This window comes from Trichosurus vulpecula, chromosome 7, assembly GCF_011100635.1.
Source record: "Trichosurus vulpecula isolate mTriVul1 chromosome 7, mTriVul1.pri, whole genome shotgun sequence".
NCBI classification, from domain to species: Eukaryota; Metazoa; Chordata; class Mammalia; order Diprotodontia; family Phalangeridae; genus Trichosurus; species Trichosurus vulpecula.
In genome coordinates this window covers 246,455,030-246,471,130 of record NC_050579.1, presented here as the reverse complement: position 1 = coordinate 246,471,130, position 16,101 = coordinate 246,455,030, and the positions used below count along the sequence as shown (strand labels likewise).

At 43.7% G+C, this 16,101-nt stretch overlaps 1 protein-coding gene and 1 pseudogene across 1 annotated transcript in view; both read left to right on the top strand.

The window, feature by feature from the left end:
• The first annotated feature begins 1,372 nt into the window (after positions 1–1,372).
• LOC118857880 lies at positions 1,373–2,028 on the top strand (annotated as a pseudogene).
• Positions 2,029–2,932: 904 nt separating this feature from the next.
• Positions 2,933–16,101, top strand: part of LOC118856088 (adenylate cyclase type 10-like) — a 60,267-nt gene continuing 47,098 nt past the window's right edge. Inside the window, 9 exon segments of the mRNA XM_036766165.1 lie at positions 2,933–3,089; positions 4,960–5,064; positions 7,081–7,119; positions 7,762–7,905; positions 9,046–9,251; positions 9,538–9,628; positions 9,715–9,803; positions 10,724–10,915; positions 11,520–11,641. Of these exon segments, the coding sequence (XP_036622060.1) occupies positions 2,933–3,089; positions 4,960–5,064; positions 7,081–7,119; positions 7,762–7,905; positions 9,046–9,251; positions 9,538–9,628; positions 9,715–9,803; positions 10,724–10,915; positions 11,520–11,641 (1,145 nt within the window).

Below are 16,101 nucleotides of genomic sequence, written 5' to 3'. Positions count from 1 at the left end.
TCTGCTTGCCTGGTCTGTCCTGGTGCAGCCCACACTGGGCTGTGCTCTGCTCCCAGAATGGTGTGATAGACCCTTCCCAGTGAACATCCAGGCAGTCTTGGGCTGAAGACTTGTTTCACTCTGTCATTTTATTGGTTCTGTAGCTCTAGAATTTGTTTTGAGCCATTTTTTACAGGTGTTTGGAGGGATTTGGGGGAGAGCTCATGAGTCTCTGTTTTCATGCCACCATCTTGGCTCTGTCCCACAGTTCTGGGATTTTGCTGAGGCTGAGATCATCCAGAAGGTGAACACAAAGGATTGTTGCTATTTCAAGCTCAGGGAACAGCTTGCTTGCTGGGCCTTAGCTTTGGAAAACGGTGTCTCCTAATGTCTTGACAAAAGTTACTGAATAGGAAGGGAAAGGACAGAAATACTCTAGCTTTACCACCTATGGAAGACTGTTAACTTCCATTGATAAAAGCTTCCTTTGGCTTAGCGATGCCACTGGCCACATGACCACCACAGTTTTTCCCAGAACAGGAATTATCCTACCCTGGTACAATAATCCTGCCCTTCAGCTTCCTTCGAAAAGTGGCAAATTATTCTATCTAGGAAGTATCTGTGTAAATGGAGTCTAATGGCTCTGCCCTAGCCTTGTAAACCCATAGTCACTCTAGGGTCTTTCAGGGTTATTAATGATGGGGAGCTATTGGGAGTCCCCAGAAGCCAGGAGTTTTGTTAAATCTCCAATGCCAAGAGGGTTCAAGTGATTATGGCTGGGCCCAGGGAGCACTTTGTTATACCCAGGGAGAATGCCCCAGCCCAGTTAGCTGTGCATGAGCTTTCAGGCTAGACCTCTTTGGAGAAGGACACCAAAAGGGAAGAGAAATACTTGAAAAAGCCAGACAAAATCTCTGGCACTGGTAGCACTTGTCACAGATGTATAACATTGACTCCTAGTTCCCAAGAGGAGGAAGATGTGGTAGCTGAGGATCCTCACAGCTGGCAAAAATATATGTTTGTGCTGAGAAAGGTTGGAAAACCTATCAGTTACCACTATAGTCATATGAGGAGCTGCCACCATGCATGTGATATTGGCCTTGGTTTCATTCATTCAGAGTAGGGACAGTGCCATCTGTTCCATCTAATCAGATGATCACACACTAGTCTTCCTGTAGCAGGGCTGCAGCAGTGTCCTGGAACCCACAGTCTAGCACAGCTTGGTCAAGAGCTCCTGGGAGTGCACGCCCAGATGGTGATCTAAGCAAGTGTGGCTCAAGAGCTTAAGCACCAGAAAAGCTTCAAATCAGAGCAGCTGTTGACCTGCTCAGAGTTGATCTTTGACAGCTAGAGTGGGAGGAGTTTCTTGCTGGGTGTTACTGCCCCGTGATGATACAACCTGGGTGCCCTCCTGCAGTGAGCCACGGTGCCCAGCCTAGCCTTCTCTACCTTGGCTGCTGGCCACCACCTTTTAACTAGCAGAATAGCATGCTGTCCTGGAAGACTGCTGGCCTTGTTCTGGCTGACTTCTATTTGCTGCTGGACTTGGGAGCTGCTTCTGCCTTCTAGGCAAGTGAGGTGTGGGCTGTTGTCAGTCTAGCATGCTTCAATCCAGATGGTTTTTATGATGCCTCTGTCAGCTGCCTGGATCAGGATGCTCTTTATGCTATCTATCTTTTGTTCCTGCCTACTATGAGGTCTTCCGGTCCCTGGCTGGTTGACATCTCATAGCTGAAGAGGGCCTACAGGCCCTGGGTGCCTTCTAGATTCTGGCAGCTGGTAGGGTAAGGTTGACATCCTACTATGTCATTGCCCTATGGTGATAGTTCTCCTATGAGCCTTTTGACACCCTTGACAACTCTCAACAGCTAAGACAGTTCACTAGTTTATTCAGAGATGGAGGGTCCATATGTTAGCGAGTAAATGCCAGAGGCTTTTTTTCACCTCTACCATCACCTTCATGGGCTTCTGCACTCTCCATCCTAGCCCCTTTAGCTCATCAACCATGTGGCTGAGGATACCACTTGCTTGGCTGACGCCAAAACCTGATTCCATCTACTGTTTACAAAATCAAGTGCCATCCATGCGGTGACCAAGCTCCTACAAAGGAGGACTGGTTATTTCTGTTATCCTTCAAGTACTCAAATATTCCCTACCCAGCCAGCCAGGGGAAGTCAGCAGACCTTACTACTTTGGAAAATGGCCTTTGACACCCTTAGTATACTGGCTTGGGAAACAAGAAGGTAGTGGCTATATCGAATGATCCCTGTCTTGTCTTGGGGAGGGAGGAGATGGGAGAAGGGATAATATGTTTGTGATAAAGATCAGGCACGTGGGAAGGCCACCATTCCACGGCCTACTTACTGCTGAGATGTCCAGGTTTCCTCAGGGAAGTTGTGAGAGCTTGTCTGTGGGTGTGTGTCCGTAACAGTCTGTTTCGGGGTGTGTTTTTTCCAATTGCCAGGATCTTTGGGTGGGTGGGAAGGTCTGTCTGTCTGGTGGTCCTTGAGGATTTAGCTTTCTGTGTTGCTATGAAGCTGTGTGTTTCTATGAAGTTCTGGATCTGGGAATAGCTATCACCCATCATTCAATATTGCATTAGAAACGCTAGCAATAGCAATAAGAGAAGAAAAATAAATTGAAGGAATCAGAATGGGCAATGAGGGAATAAAACTCTCTTTCTTTGCAGACGATATGACGATAGATTAGGAAAATCTTTGTCGGCTTTCCAAACCACTGGATGCTGTCAGACTTCAGACTGCGTGCATCTTAAAGCAGCGCGTGGGCACGTGGGCGAGGGGGCGGGAACAGTCCCTCCTGCCGCTTCCGATTGGAGGCAGTGAATCGAAGGGGATGGGAAACTGCATGCCTATTGGCTGGGTGGGGTAGCGGCTTGGGGGGAGGCGGGGCCGCTGCGAGATCGAGTTTCGGCATCAGTCGCCCCTCCGCTGCCATGGCCAGTGGAGATTGGCGCTTGTCCTCCTCCTCATGGTCCTTCCAGGCCCGCCTGGCGGCGCTGCTGCCTGACCTGCTGGTGTTCGGGAAGACCCGCGGCCCGGGACCAGAGCTCACCACCGTGCAGGGGGTACTGCTTGGCGTCCACGTGACCGGTGAGCATGGGAGCGAGAGGTGACCTGCTGCCGTTGGGCACCGGGGTGACGGTTGCAGCGCCCCCGGGTCCCTGGTCTGCGGACCGGCCTTCGTTTCTGCACCCCTTGCATTTCATACACGCCCACCCCTAGAGAAGAGAGGAGAGAGTCGCTCCACCACGTGCATTTTTTTTTTCCAGCGGTTACTGCGTGCAGAACACTGGGTGGGCTGTGGGGAGGGGGCACTGAGTGTCGATCAAGTCCCATCCCTGCCCTCTTGGAGCGCGCCTCTAGCAGCCGGGGAGGCATGGATAACTGGAGCGCACTGTGCAAAATCCTTCGGAGAGGTGGAAAACTGAAGTCTGTGAGGGAAAAAGCTTGTTTGTGGACACACAGAGATAGCTCCAGCAAGGGAGGGAGGGAGTGTCATTTGAATTGGGCTTTTAAAATGATGGATAGAAATTTAAGAGTTTCGAAGGAGGATGTGCCTTCCAGGAGGATCGAAGGAACAGAAAGAGTAGTCGAGTTTCTTTCAAAAAAAAACCCTCTCAAATGGAAACAGTACTTTATACAGACACTCCTTTCACCTTTCCGACCGCTAGAGGCAGCTGAAGTCCGGACATTGACTTTGACCAGGAACCCACAATTGGCTTTTCTTTCCAAGCTTTGTCTCTGAGTTCCTCCTTCCTCTTGGGAAGCAGACCCTTGAATCCCTTTGCAAGAGCAAAGGACATCATCAATTAAAAAAAATTGTTTAGCACAATATCTGGCAAGTAGGTGCTTGATAAATACTCCCTGATTTCTTTAATTACTCTAATTGCTTTGTCAGTTCCATAAATATTTATTTCTCTTCTGGGAACTTGCTTTAGCTCCACTCATTTTCCCTCTGCTAAAGGAGAATGCAGCTTGCTGAAGGAAGGGGAATGTGCCAGGTGCCTGGAGAAGGGTCACTCTTGGCAATGGCTGCAGCTCCTTAATAACACCCTGTATCAGGAGGGCAGAGTTTATAATCTCAAAGAGGATCATAAACATGTCTGAAAGGTTCGGAACCGCCGGATATAAGAAACTCTCAAAGTAGAAGGCAGAAGAATCAAAACATATATTTAGGCTCCACAGTAACCAACCCATGAACCAGCAACCCCATTTTGATATATTGATCAAAAGCTTCCAGGCCCAATAAGTACGCCTTGAAAGAGTAACCAGGAGGCTACAGAGAAGCATGATTGCATAAAGCAAAATCATGCTTCCCCCTCTATGGTAAAAAGATTACCCACTGGCCTGAAGTCTTTGTTCAGCTTCCTCCGGTAGGTCAGCTCTGCTACTGGCAGCTCCTGCTTCAGCTGTGATTGTGGCTGTAGCAGCCTCTGGCTCCAACGGGAGCTGCTTTTAACCATCCAGCTTCTGCGGGGGTGTAAGGTACGCCGGGGAAAGCACAGGTTCTTTCAATCTGCTTAAGCAAGGTGAAGGGGTTGACTGGGAAAGCACAGGTTCTTTCCATCAGCTTAAGCAAGGGAAGCAAGGTGAAGGGGCCGACAAGCTTACTCCAGTCCAACATACAAACAGCATTCAGTTCAGGGGAAAAAGCCAAACCAGTCAAGGGCACTTGTTGACCAAGTGCTAAGGAGCCCATTTTTGGTTGCCAATACATACCCTTAAAATGAGAAGATTAGTGGGTAGGAGGTTGTCGGCCCAAACAGCCAAAAGTAAAATAGTCTTGCTCTTTCCCTTGCAGTGTAAGTAATCAACATGTTAAAGGAATAATTATGTTTAGTCAAGCCTTGGTTCTTTTAGACTGGCTCCTCTTCTTGGGGATAGAAGAAGGGGAAATAAACAGCCCCCAGAGAGCCACTGCATTGGCTAATAAGCTGAGTGACTTTTGTTTGTTGGGTAGGACTTACAGCATTGATGGACAAGTTCAGCCTGACTGCCAATGCAGAGCACAGCATGGACAAGATGGCCCACATCTTCAGTAGTTACATTGGTGATATTGTGGAGCGTGAGTGGACACCCTGTAGGGCGGGTGGGAGGGTTTAAGGCCCAAGGAGGTTGAAAGGAAAGGGTATCCCGAGTGAAGATAAAGCCCACTTCTCTGAAAAGATGGTTTCTTAAAAGCCTTACCAAACTAGCCAGATTCTTACAGGTAACTTTCCTGATCAGGTCTACATATCTGTATATCTATATATGCATATATATGCATACATATGTATATATACACACATATATATACCTGAGGCAAGCCATTTTCCTCAAACTGTAGTGTTGAGGGTTGGGGGAGATGAGGTCTAGGAACCCCAAGACTGAAGTTCCCAGATGGGGTCATTGAGAGGGATTGCCCCTCAAAGACCCAAGTACTGGAGAGGGTCTAGGCCAACATTCTTTAAGTGAAGGTGGCAAAGATTTATTATGCTTTACAGCGGGCAAGATTTCTTAGGGCAACCTTACGGGGCTACAGGGAAAGTTTAAATAGGAGATTTGGGGGTGAAACTTGTCAGTTAGGTGTTTGGGGGTGGGATTAGGGAGTGGTTAAGGGGTGGTCATTTCTTAAAGGAACATGCCCTTTTTGTATCTACTGCACAGGTGTCTTACCCAGAGTTCACTGGGAAATAGCCCAAGGTGGGATACCTGGGGGTGTGGTTTTGACTGTGAAATGTCACTCAACCAAAGGTCAGGGCTGGCTGGAGATATCCAGGTTGCTTCCATCAAATGTCTTGTTAGACAAGATGAATGTAAGGGAGTATACATTTGACTATGTCTAGGATACATATCAGGAAGGTCAGTAAGTAAATATTGTTATGGCCCAGTGCACAGCCAATTAGCAATACACAAGGAACTGGAGCAGTAAATTCCATAGGTGCAGCTGGCTGCAGTATCAGGAGGAGAGAGAAGTGTTTTACTAAGGCATGCTGCTCTTGAACTGGAGAGAGACTGCTAGGGCCAATGTTTTGAAGCTAGGGAGAGATGTGATTTTAGAACTAGGGTCCAGGCACAGGCACCCAAGCAGAGGCTAAGGAGAAATGTTAGAATTAGGGTCCAAGCACAAGTACCCCAGCACCCCATCAGCAGCACAAGTTAGATGAGGTGATCCAATTCAGCTGTGGCAGCCTGTTACCCTCCAATGTACTTGCAATACACAGAAAAATTACATGCTAATCATTGTTAACGCAGATTTTGCTCCTGTTCTTTTTTCTGCCGTCTCCAGATCCTACTCAATGCCTAATATCAATAGACCCCTAGCATGATGTGTCAACCAGTATTAATTAAGTACTGTTTTCAGAATGTGTTAGACAAGTAGCAAATGAAAATAATATATGGAGAAAAACTTCCTTAGAGTCCTTGCTTTACCCATTAGTGATCAATTTGGCCTATGTTTTTGTGTCTAGTACCTTTTGGTACCCATGTCATTTCTCTCTTCTTTCTTGACTGCCTAGCTTCCTTTAAGACTCAGTTCAGAATCCTGCCTTCTGTAGGAAGCCTTTCCCTGTCCTCTGGGATTACTTCCCATCTCTTCTCTATATATCTTGTATATATGTGGTTATTTACATGCTGTCTCTCCCATTAGAATATGAACTCCTTGAGGACAGGGACAGTGATTTTTCAGTTCTTTGTATCCCCAGAGCATAGCATGATGCCTGGCATAGAGGAAAGTTTAATAAATTCTTGTTGACATGCCCCCTTTGTTGCATCTCCTGTGCTTTTGTGACTAACTAGGATCACTACTATGTGGCCTCTACTCCAGGAGTTTATTGGAAAGTGGAATAACATACCATATTCCTATTAGGAGCTAGCATTAATAGACTTCTATTTTTTTCTGGTGAAGAGGTTTAGGATTGATGTAGAAAAATGAGAAATGTATTTGCATAGTGTCACTCAGGTATTTCTTCGCCCTTGGTTGGGAGGTCAGGGCCCAGAGGGAAGGCATTCTTCCCATAGCGCTTGCTTACTGCCACCTGTCATTATCTGCTGAACCCCTAACTATAGGCCATTTTTCTCTGCTCTTTTCTTTTTGTCTCAGATGTACTTTGCTTTGGAGGAGATATCCTGAATATCACAGGTATTTCTAGATTACACCGTACATCTGAAGGGATTCAAGTGATATATATTAGATGGAATTTGGCTTTCAAAAGGAAAATCATATCCAAATTATGCCTACTTAAATTTTATTTTTTCCTCCATAGAATTTAAAATTATTTAGAAATCATGCAGGATGAGAGCCTCTAGAAATATATTTAGAAATATGAGAGGAGATTTGGCCAGCAACAGTAACAGTTAGACATGAAAAATTGGAGAGTATTCAGGCTGAGGGAACTATCAGAATCATTATTACTTCCTGCAGTGCCCCAGAAGCTACAGACTTTCTCAGATTTATTTGGCTGAATCAGCCACAATATTAGGATGAAAGATAATTATCAGCAGTGTGTTTAAGAGCACATTTTCCATATTGCCTTCCATCGGTCCTTTTCCCTCCATCTGGTGATACCTAATAGAAAAAGGAATTATATTAATCTAAACTTTTAGATTCTTCTAATTTGGGGGAAATTAGAATTCTTGATAAATTTTGCTTTTAACCTTTGAATGATTTCAGGGAAAAAACAAAACAGCTTCCGAATCTAGAAAGAGATAGCTTAAGGGAAGAGACCAAGAGTTTTGCTAGTCATCCCCCAATAACCTGTATTGATCTACCTTGGCCTTACAGGGAATGTGCTCCTGGCACTCTGGACAGTGGAACAGAACCAACTAAGTGACATCATTACCTTAGTGGTGAAATGCAGCCTGGAAATACAGGAGAAGTTTGGAGTCTGCCACACCAAGGAAGGCCGGGATCTTCAGATAAGGATAGGTAGCAGCTTCCATCTGGAAGAGCTACCCTTAAGAGCCCAAAACACCCCTACAGAAGAATAGAAATGGAGTGGGTGGGGAAAATAGATATCAAGGCCCTTTGGACAACATCTTAGCAGGAGTTTTAAATGTAAGAGAAATGTTGGTGTCTGGGGATCACTGCATATAGATTGCTCAAGCTTTAATGTAGGATTATTCTATATATAGAAATTATAGCAGATAATGAGGAAGGATCATATTCTGTTGCTGCTTGTAGTGTTCCAATTTCGGTTCCTTGTTCTCCTTTTTCCTTGCCTACCCCCAGGCTTAGATTGACTAGTTTAGCTATTAAGCATATACTTCTTCAATCAGGTCTGAATAAACAAACTTTAGTCAATTTTTGAATTATAAATAACACAAAGTTTCTGGAGCCGGAGGCAGAGAGCATTCAGCATGAGTGAAAGCAAATGTAACGGTGTGCTTATTTTTTTTAAGTTCATTGCTAAAAGTGTAACTGTTAAGTTCATTTAGCTTTTGCAAGTATGAGCCTGAATTTGTAGTTATATTGGTCAGGAGGGAGGGGAATGTTGTCTTGCCTAGAAATATTATGGCGGCTTCTGAATCAGACACTCTGTTCCCCTTTCCTTAGTCATGTCCAACTTGCTTATTAAGAGAGCAAAATATTCTTTTTTACCAAAACTACCTGGGAGCTTAGTAGCTAAATAACTGTTTAGTTTAAATGAAACTGTTTCCTATTATTTCCCCCTGCCAGTCTGGAGATTTTGCACTAAAGGACTTCCCACCTTTAGGCGTTCTTGTAGCGGAAGATAATCCTTGGCAGGATGTTGTTGTTGAAGATGAACTCGTTTAAGGCTGATATGTATGTGTAATGTAACAGAAGGAGGATGGGCATGATAGATTTTTTAAGCTTTTTTAAGGATAGCAATATGTATAGAAGTTCTAGCAGACAATGAAGAAGGATCACATGAACTTAAACTTTTGTGGTCCTAAATAGCACTGAGTAGTAGTCCATGGTTTGCACCATTTGACATAGATGAAACTGAGACCTAGGGAGATTGATCTACTTGACCAATGTCTTACATTTGGAGGGTGGCAAAACCAAGCCTGGATGTTCTTCACCTGCCTTATCTTCTCTTAACAGGCCTGTCGGCCGGTCACATCTCTCAGGTTGTGGTTGGAGATGAGCAGCGACAGTACCTCCTGGTCATTGGCCGAAATGTAGATGATGTCCAGGCAGCCCAACACTTGGCTCAGGCAAATGAGATCATCTTGTCCTGGAACTGCTGGAAGCTCTGTGAGCAGTACATGTTTGAAGTGGAAATCTGGAGGGAGCCTAAAGTTGTAAAGGTAAAGGCTCCCTTCCTATCTTACCTCCAGAATAACCTGCAGGTACATGCTGATGTATTTACAGGGCAGGATTCTAAGGATGCCCTAACCTGCCAATTAAAAATCAACCACCAGTTGTGGAATTTTTTTTATTGATGAGGAAGCTATTAATCATAGGTAAGTCTCATGACAGAACCATGAAATAAGTGGGATGAGGGAAGTACTAGAAGACTTATGAGTTCTTAGAGTCTCTATTGAAGGAGCAAGTGTGGTGTTGGGATTGAAGAATTTTTTTTCTGTTCTTTAGTTAAGAGATATGAGAATCATAGACCCATTTGATTTTGATGAACATTTTGAAAAGTGCATCGATTACCTTCCACATTATCCTACAAATAACGGTGAGCTGCTTTGCCCATTTTACTTGAGAACTAAAGCCCAGGAGACATTGTCTTTGTGGACTGAGTCCTTTCCTTTTCTTTGTTAGTCTCTCTGAGAAATGCTGTGGCTTTGGACCCAAACCCCAGACTTGAGCAAACCTTGCAGAGGCACATAATGGGAAACTTCCTAAAGAAGGTATTTCCTAAACCTTGCTTCTTTGCTGAGGGATGACATGTGTATGTTTGTATGTATGTATGTATATATGGTGACTTTTCCAACCCATTCTCCAACTCACCCCTTAACACCTATGTGATTATTGTGACTATATGTTTCTGTTGACTGCATGTTTTATAGTCTCGTTATATTTTTCAAGCCCCAAGAGCAGGAATCTTGTCTGCTCTTTATTTTGTGCCCAAAAAGCCTGATCCAATTCCTGTACTCTCAAGGCTGTAGTTTGCTCATGAGTAAGCTCATGAGATGGAGCTGGTCTGTATGATCTCTAAGGTCCCTTTAAGCTCTAAATATTTAATCTTGAATAAATACCTGTTGATTTGTTGACTGAACATATGTATGCATATCTGCAGAATCGGCTTTTCAAAAATTGATGATATGTTATTAGCATGTAATATTATCAAATGTAATCCTTGATCATTTGTTTCAGTTGTATCTGACTCTTCCTGACCCACTTGGGGTTTTCTTAGCAAAGATGCTAAGTTGGTTCACCATTCTCTTCTCCAGTTCATTTTATAGATGAGGAACTGAGGCAAAAGGGTTAAGTGACTTGCCCAAGGTCACACTGTTAATAAGTGTCTGAGGCCATATTTGAACTCAGGAAGATGAGTCTTCCTGACTCCAGGGCTGACACTATCCACTATACTCCTAAACAGTAGAAATAGAAAAAGGACTTAATGTAGTATTTAGTGCACTAAGACATTAAGTACAAGTACTTAAAGTAGATGTATTCCAAAAGAAAAAAAGGCAGTCTGGCGATAAATTGGCCATTTGTACATAATTTACTTTGTGCTAGTTTTCCCATTAAGACTGTGCCTGATACTTGTGTTCTAGTACTTCTTTTTACTCAATGGATTAACGTTCCCCAATATGATACTTTACAGATCAGTGAAGGCCAGCCTGTGGAGTATTTATCTGAACTTCGCACTGTTACCTTGGTCTTGATCAATCTAGAATTCCACAAGAAAGCTTGGATGTTGCATTTATGTCAGCTGATCCATGAAGCTGCCTTGTATATCTCCACAGCTATCAAGAATGGAGGTGGCCAGCTCAGTCAGATATTTATGTTTGACAAAGTGAGTAAGAAGAAATCTAGATCCACCATTATTAGAGATGAATGGGGAATTTGCCTGAAGGATGGATGTGGCTCTTCTGCTAGTGTGCAGTTGGCATTTAAATACAAAAGACTTTAAAAAAACTTTCTAAATTACTTTCATTCAAGTGTGCTGCCTTAGTAAATTAATGGAGTTGAATCTTTTTCTGATGACATACCAGGGTCATTGTTCTGAGCATCAATTCTTATTTGTCTGGGGTTGAAGAAATAGGAGATTGGAATGACTTATAACTCACCCTCGCATAGATATACTCTGGAAGTTCATTTTTTTAATAAATTCTGGATAATAGCTTTATCCCCCTTGCAATCTGGTCCTCTCTCCTAAGTAAAAAATAATTCTGTTTTTTTTAAGGTTCCATTTAGTGGAGCTCCAGTTAAATGAGATTTTCATTTTCATTCACATTGGTGTTAAAGCCAAGAATGTCTGTCTTATTCATGTCATAGAAACACTCTGACAGGGAGATCAGGAAGGGGAGGGTACCACTTTTACAAGCTTATCTAAATATGAAGAATTATATTGCTTCCCAGATATGTATTCTTTTTTATTTCTCCAATATTCCTCTCAGGGCTGCACTTTCTTCAGTATATTTGGCCTTCCAGGCGATAAGAAGCCAGATGAGTGTACCCATGCCTTGGAGAGCTCCTTCAGCATCTTTAACTTCTGCTGGGAAAATCTTGCTGAGACCAAGTGAGGAGGAAGGTGGGGCAGAGATGAGCTTCTCAGGCCCCAGAGGGCTCTCAGGGCAGTGGGAGGCAGGTGACAGGTATTGCTTGGATGAAGAGCCACACTGAAGGAGAGGGAGAAAAGATGCCAAGTGAAAGCAGTCAATAGTATTTATTGAATACCCACTGTGTGCAGAATTCTGCTTTGGAGAAAATACAGGAGAAAGGAAAGATAAGGTTAATGTTTGTAAGCTAGCATCTGGGCCTGGTCTTGGTAAATTTTTGATGGCGGATCCATTTTTATAGTCTGTCTACTTTATTCTTTTTCCATCAGGAGAGGAGGCAGGAAAGAAAGAAAATAAATGTTTGTTAATTGAAAAAACAAAATTTAATTAAAAATATATAGGGCTTTGCTGTAGCAGGCCCTTCAGGATTGGTAAGCAGTGCCATCTCCCAAATACAGTCCATCCCAACAGTCTCGTTTATTTAATTTTGTGTTTAGCTCATGCTTATCTGAAGGAAGCCATACTTTTTGTATAAGAATATTTTTTAATGCTAGAGATTTTAAGAAGGCGTGCATCTTTTTGGTTAATAGTGATTGCCAGTGTGGCTCCAGAATCTCATGAAAGACTGTGACTGCTTTAAAGCAACATTGTCATGAATCCTTTTGTAAGCAGAGGAGTGTCCTCAGCATGTGTACATATCATTAACTTGATAAAGAGACAGTAAATAGAGGCATCTGCAGCTCGAGTCAGGAATCCTTGTCAAGCGAAGCTCCATCTGAATAACAGTAATGTCACATTTCTATGGCCCACAATTCCTCACAGCAGCCCAGCAGGACCATCAATGCAGCTATTCTTTTCCCTATTTTGCAGGTGAAGACCCTGAGATGCAGAGAGTTTAAGGGACCTGTTCATGGTCATGCCTGTAGCATGTTGCGGGGCCAGGAAACTAACTCTGGTGCTCCCCATTACTTCCAAGACCAAATATAAAATCTTCTGTTTGTCTTTTAAAGCCCTTCCCAACTTGGCCTTTTGCTACATTTCTAGTCTTCTTACAGCTTACTCCTCTCCATGTATGCTACACTCCATTAGCTTCCTTGCACAAGACATTCTATCTCCCAAATTTGTGCATTTTGACTCATTCTCCCTGGAATCCTCCCCTTCCTCATTTCCCCTCTTGGTTCCACTGGCCTTCCTTCAAGTCTCAGCTAAAATCTTACATTCTATAAGAAGTCTTTATCATTTCTCCTCAGTGCTAGTGCCTTTCCTCTGAAATTACCTCCAATTTACCCTGTTTATGTTTTGTCTCTATGTAGTTTTTTGCATGTTGCTTCTCATATTAGAATGTGAGCTTCTTGAGTGTTAGAGACTGTTTTAGCCTGACTTTGTATCCTCAGTGTTTAGCACAGTGCTGGCACATAGTAAGCACTTAATACATGCTTGTTGACTTGATATGAAAATGTATCTTTAAAGGATCTTTTCAAACCAGATATCTACCATGTATTTAAAATTATTAAGTTAACAGTGATGGCTGTGGAGATAATTTTGTTCAGTGGTTTTCCTCGGTACAGCATCAAATAAGCTGTACAATGGACTTATCTATGAAATTCTGCTTACTTAAGGTGGGGTGTAGGGTGTGTTCAGGGAGGACTGGTACCTCTGATGTGATGGCTGCCAAGCTCTTTTCAGGGCTACTTTCCACCTTTGGTGTCCACCTGTTCCACCCACCTCTTACCTGTAGCTCCAAGAAGCTGTGGCATACTCATTGGCCACGCCCAGGTAAACTGTTTTGGAAGATGGGCTGAACCAGGTTGAGGGTAACCGGGGGGTTTCAGACCCATTGATGAGTTAGGGGGTGGTTGCCCCAAGCATGTGAAGTCTTCCCCTGGTGGAATGGGCAGATGAGATCAATTTGTTCCAAGGCCATGAAGGCAACTGAAGCAGGTGCTGTGGAGTGCTTAGAGCTTGGTTAGACATCAAAGATGGCACTGCATCTTGAGCCACCACCAGTTGTCTTGATTCTGTCCTGCCACTGGACTATGATGACTCTGGTGGAGAGAGTGAGGTCGATGACTTCATGCAACTCTGCCTCACTTAAATCCAATTTACGCACGAGTCAAAAGACATCACTCATACCAGTTTACCTTTATACCTGTCTCAAAGTCCTGTGGCAACAGGCAAGTGACAAAGTAGCAGGCACAGATACTCTGGGAGCTATAGTCACAATCATGACTCAGGCCATAGGGTTATTTCTCACTGGAAGCAGCAGTGGGATTCGGCAGCCCCCTGGGTGTCTGATCAGCCTTTTAAGGATCGCACTGCTCACTTTCTGGTGTGAGGAAAGGGCTAGAAAAGGTGCCCTAAAAATTGTCCATTTACCCAACTCTGGCTTGATTATCACGGCAGGCAGTGAATCCCACTCTGTGGTCAAAACACAAAGAAATGTATGAAAACGTCTGCAAAGATGATTCCACTCACTATTGACACATGGAATGTGCATACACTTATAGACAATTGAAAATCCAGTAGACCTGAAAAATGAGCAGCTCTTGTTGCAAGAGAACTCAGTAGGTATCACATCCAAATAGCAGCCCTGTGTGAAACAAGGCTGGCAGATGAAGGCCAGCCTACTGAAGTTGGAGCTGGATACATGTTTTTCTGGAGTGGCCACAGTGAAGGGAAGTGCCTTGAAGCCGGTGTAGATTTTGCAATCAAAACTGATCTAGTCAAAAAGCTTGTATGCCTGCCAAAAGGCTCATGACAATGTGATTGCCGCTTGCAGGAAAACGTCACGCCACCGTCATCAGTGCCTATGCTCCCATCGTGAAGAACTCCGATGAGGTCAAAGAAAAATTTTATGAAGACCTGGAGACCCTTATCACCAATATGCCTAAAGAGAACAAGCTTATAATTCTGGGTGACTTCAGTGCTAGAGTAGGATCAGACTACTACCAGACATGGCAGGGAGTCCTAGGGAGCAATGGAGTTGGAAACAGTAATAGCAATGGTCACTTACTATGGAAGACTTGTGCATCTCATGACATTCTCATCACCAATACTGCCTTCCATTTACCTAAACACAATAAAACTTCATTGATACATCCTTGCAGCAAACACTGGCATTTAATAGACCATGTGACTAAGAAGAGACAGGATGTGAATGACAAAGGCAATGGGGTGCAGAGTGCTGGACTTATCATTGACTTATCCTTTCCAAGCTAAATATTCCCATTAAGCAAAAGTGGTGCTCCCAAGGCAAAATGACTACCAGAAGAATTAATGTCAACAAATTATAGCTCTCCTCTGAGCAGGAACAGTCTTGTTACTAACTTGGAGGGAAAATTGAGCCAACACACAGTTGGTAACAGTGGAGCAGAAAAGGAGTGGGCAGCTTTCAGAGATTTGGTGTATAGCACTGCCTTTGTTCATATGGGTCAGAACATTTGCAAACACCAAGACTGGTTTGATGAAAATGATGGGGAAATTGAGAAGCTGCTAAATGAAAAATGGGAACTCCACACAGTTTGCCAGCAGGATAGCTCATCCATCTCTAAGAAGGCAGCATTTAATTCCATCAAAAGGAAAGTACAAGAAAAGCTTAGACAGATGCAGGATTCTTGGCCCAGTGAGAAGGCAGATGAAATACAGTTTTATGCTGATAGTAATAATTCAAAGCACATTTATGATGCCCTGAAGGCCATTTATGGGCCAAAGACCTATGGTGCGTCTCGACTACTCGTTGTTGACAGAGCCACATTGATTATTGATAAGGACATGATCTTGGAGAGATGGTTCTCAACAGATCATCATCAATCAGTGCTGAAGCCATTGACCTCAGGTTGAAGTCAATCCCTCCCTAGCTGAAGCTCCAACTGAAGAAGAGGTTTTGAAAGCCACTGGCTCCTTTCATGTGGCAAAGCACCTGGTGCTGATTCTATTGCAGCTGAGATTTACAAGGCAGGGGGTCCATTGCTCATAAAAAGCTGACTGAAATTTTCCAGGTTATGTGGCAAGAGGAGGTTATCCCCCAGGAGTTCAAGGATGCCTCCATAGTCCATCTCTATGAAGTAAAGAAAATAGATTGCCCTGTGACAATCACGGGCAGGGGGGATCTCTCTGTTAATCATTGCTGGCAAGATTCTTGCCAGAGTCCTCCTTAATAGGTCGATCCTTCACCTAGAAGATGGTCATCTACTTGAGAGCCAGTGTGACTTCAGAAAGGGCTGAGGAACAATCAATATGGTGTTTGCTGCCCGACAATTCTAGGAGAAATGCCAGGAACAAAACAAAGGTCTATATGCAACATTTTTAGATCTGAGCAAGGCCTTTGATACTGTTAGTCATGAGGGCTTATGGAAAATTATGTCGAAATTTGGTTGCCCGGAGAAGTTGATCAGCACCATATGTCAGTTTCATGATGGCATGGTTCCCTGCGTTCTACATAATGGACAATGGTTTTGTGCCTTCACAGTCACCAATGGAG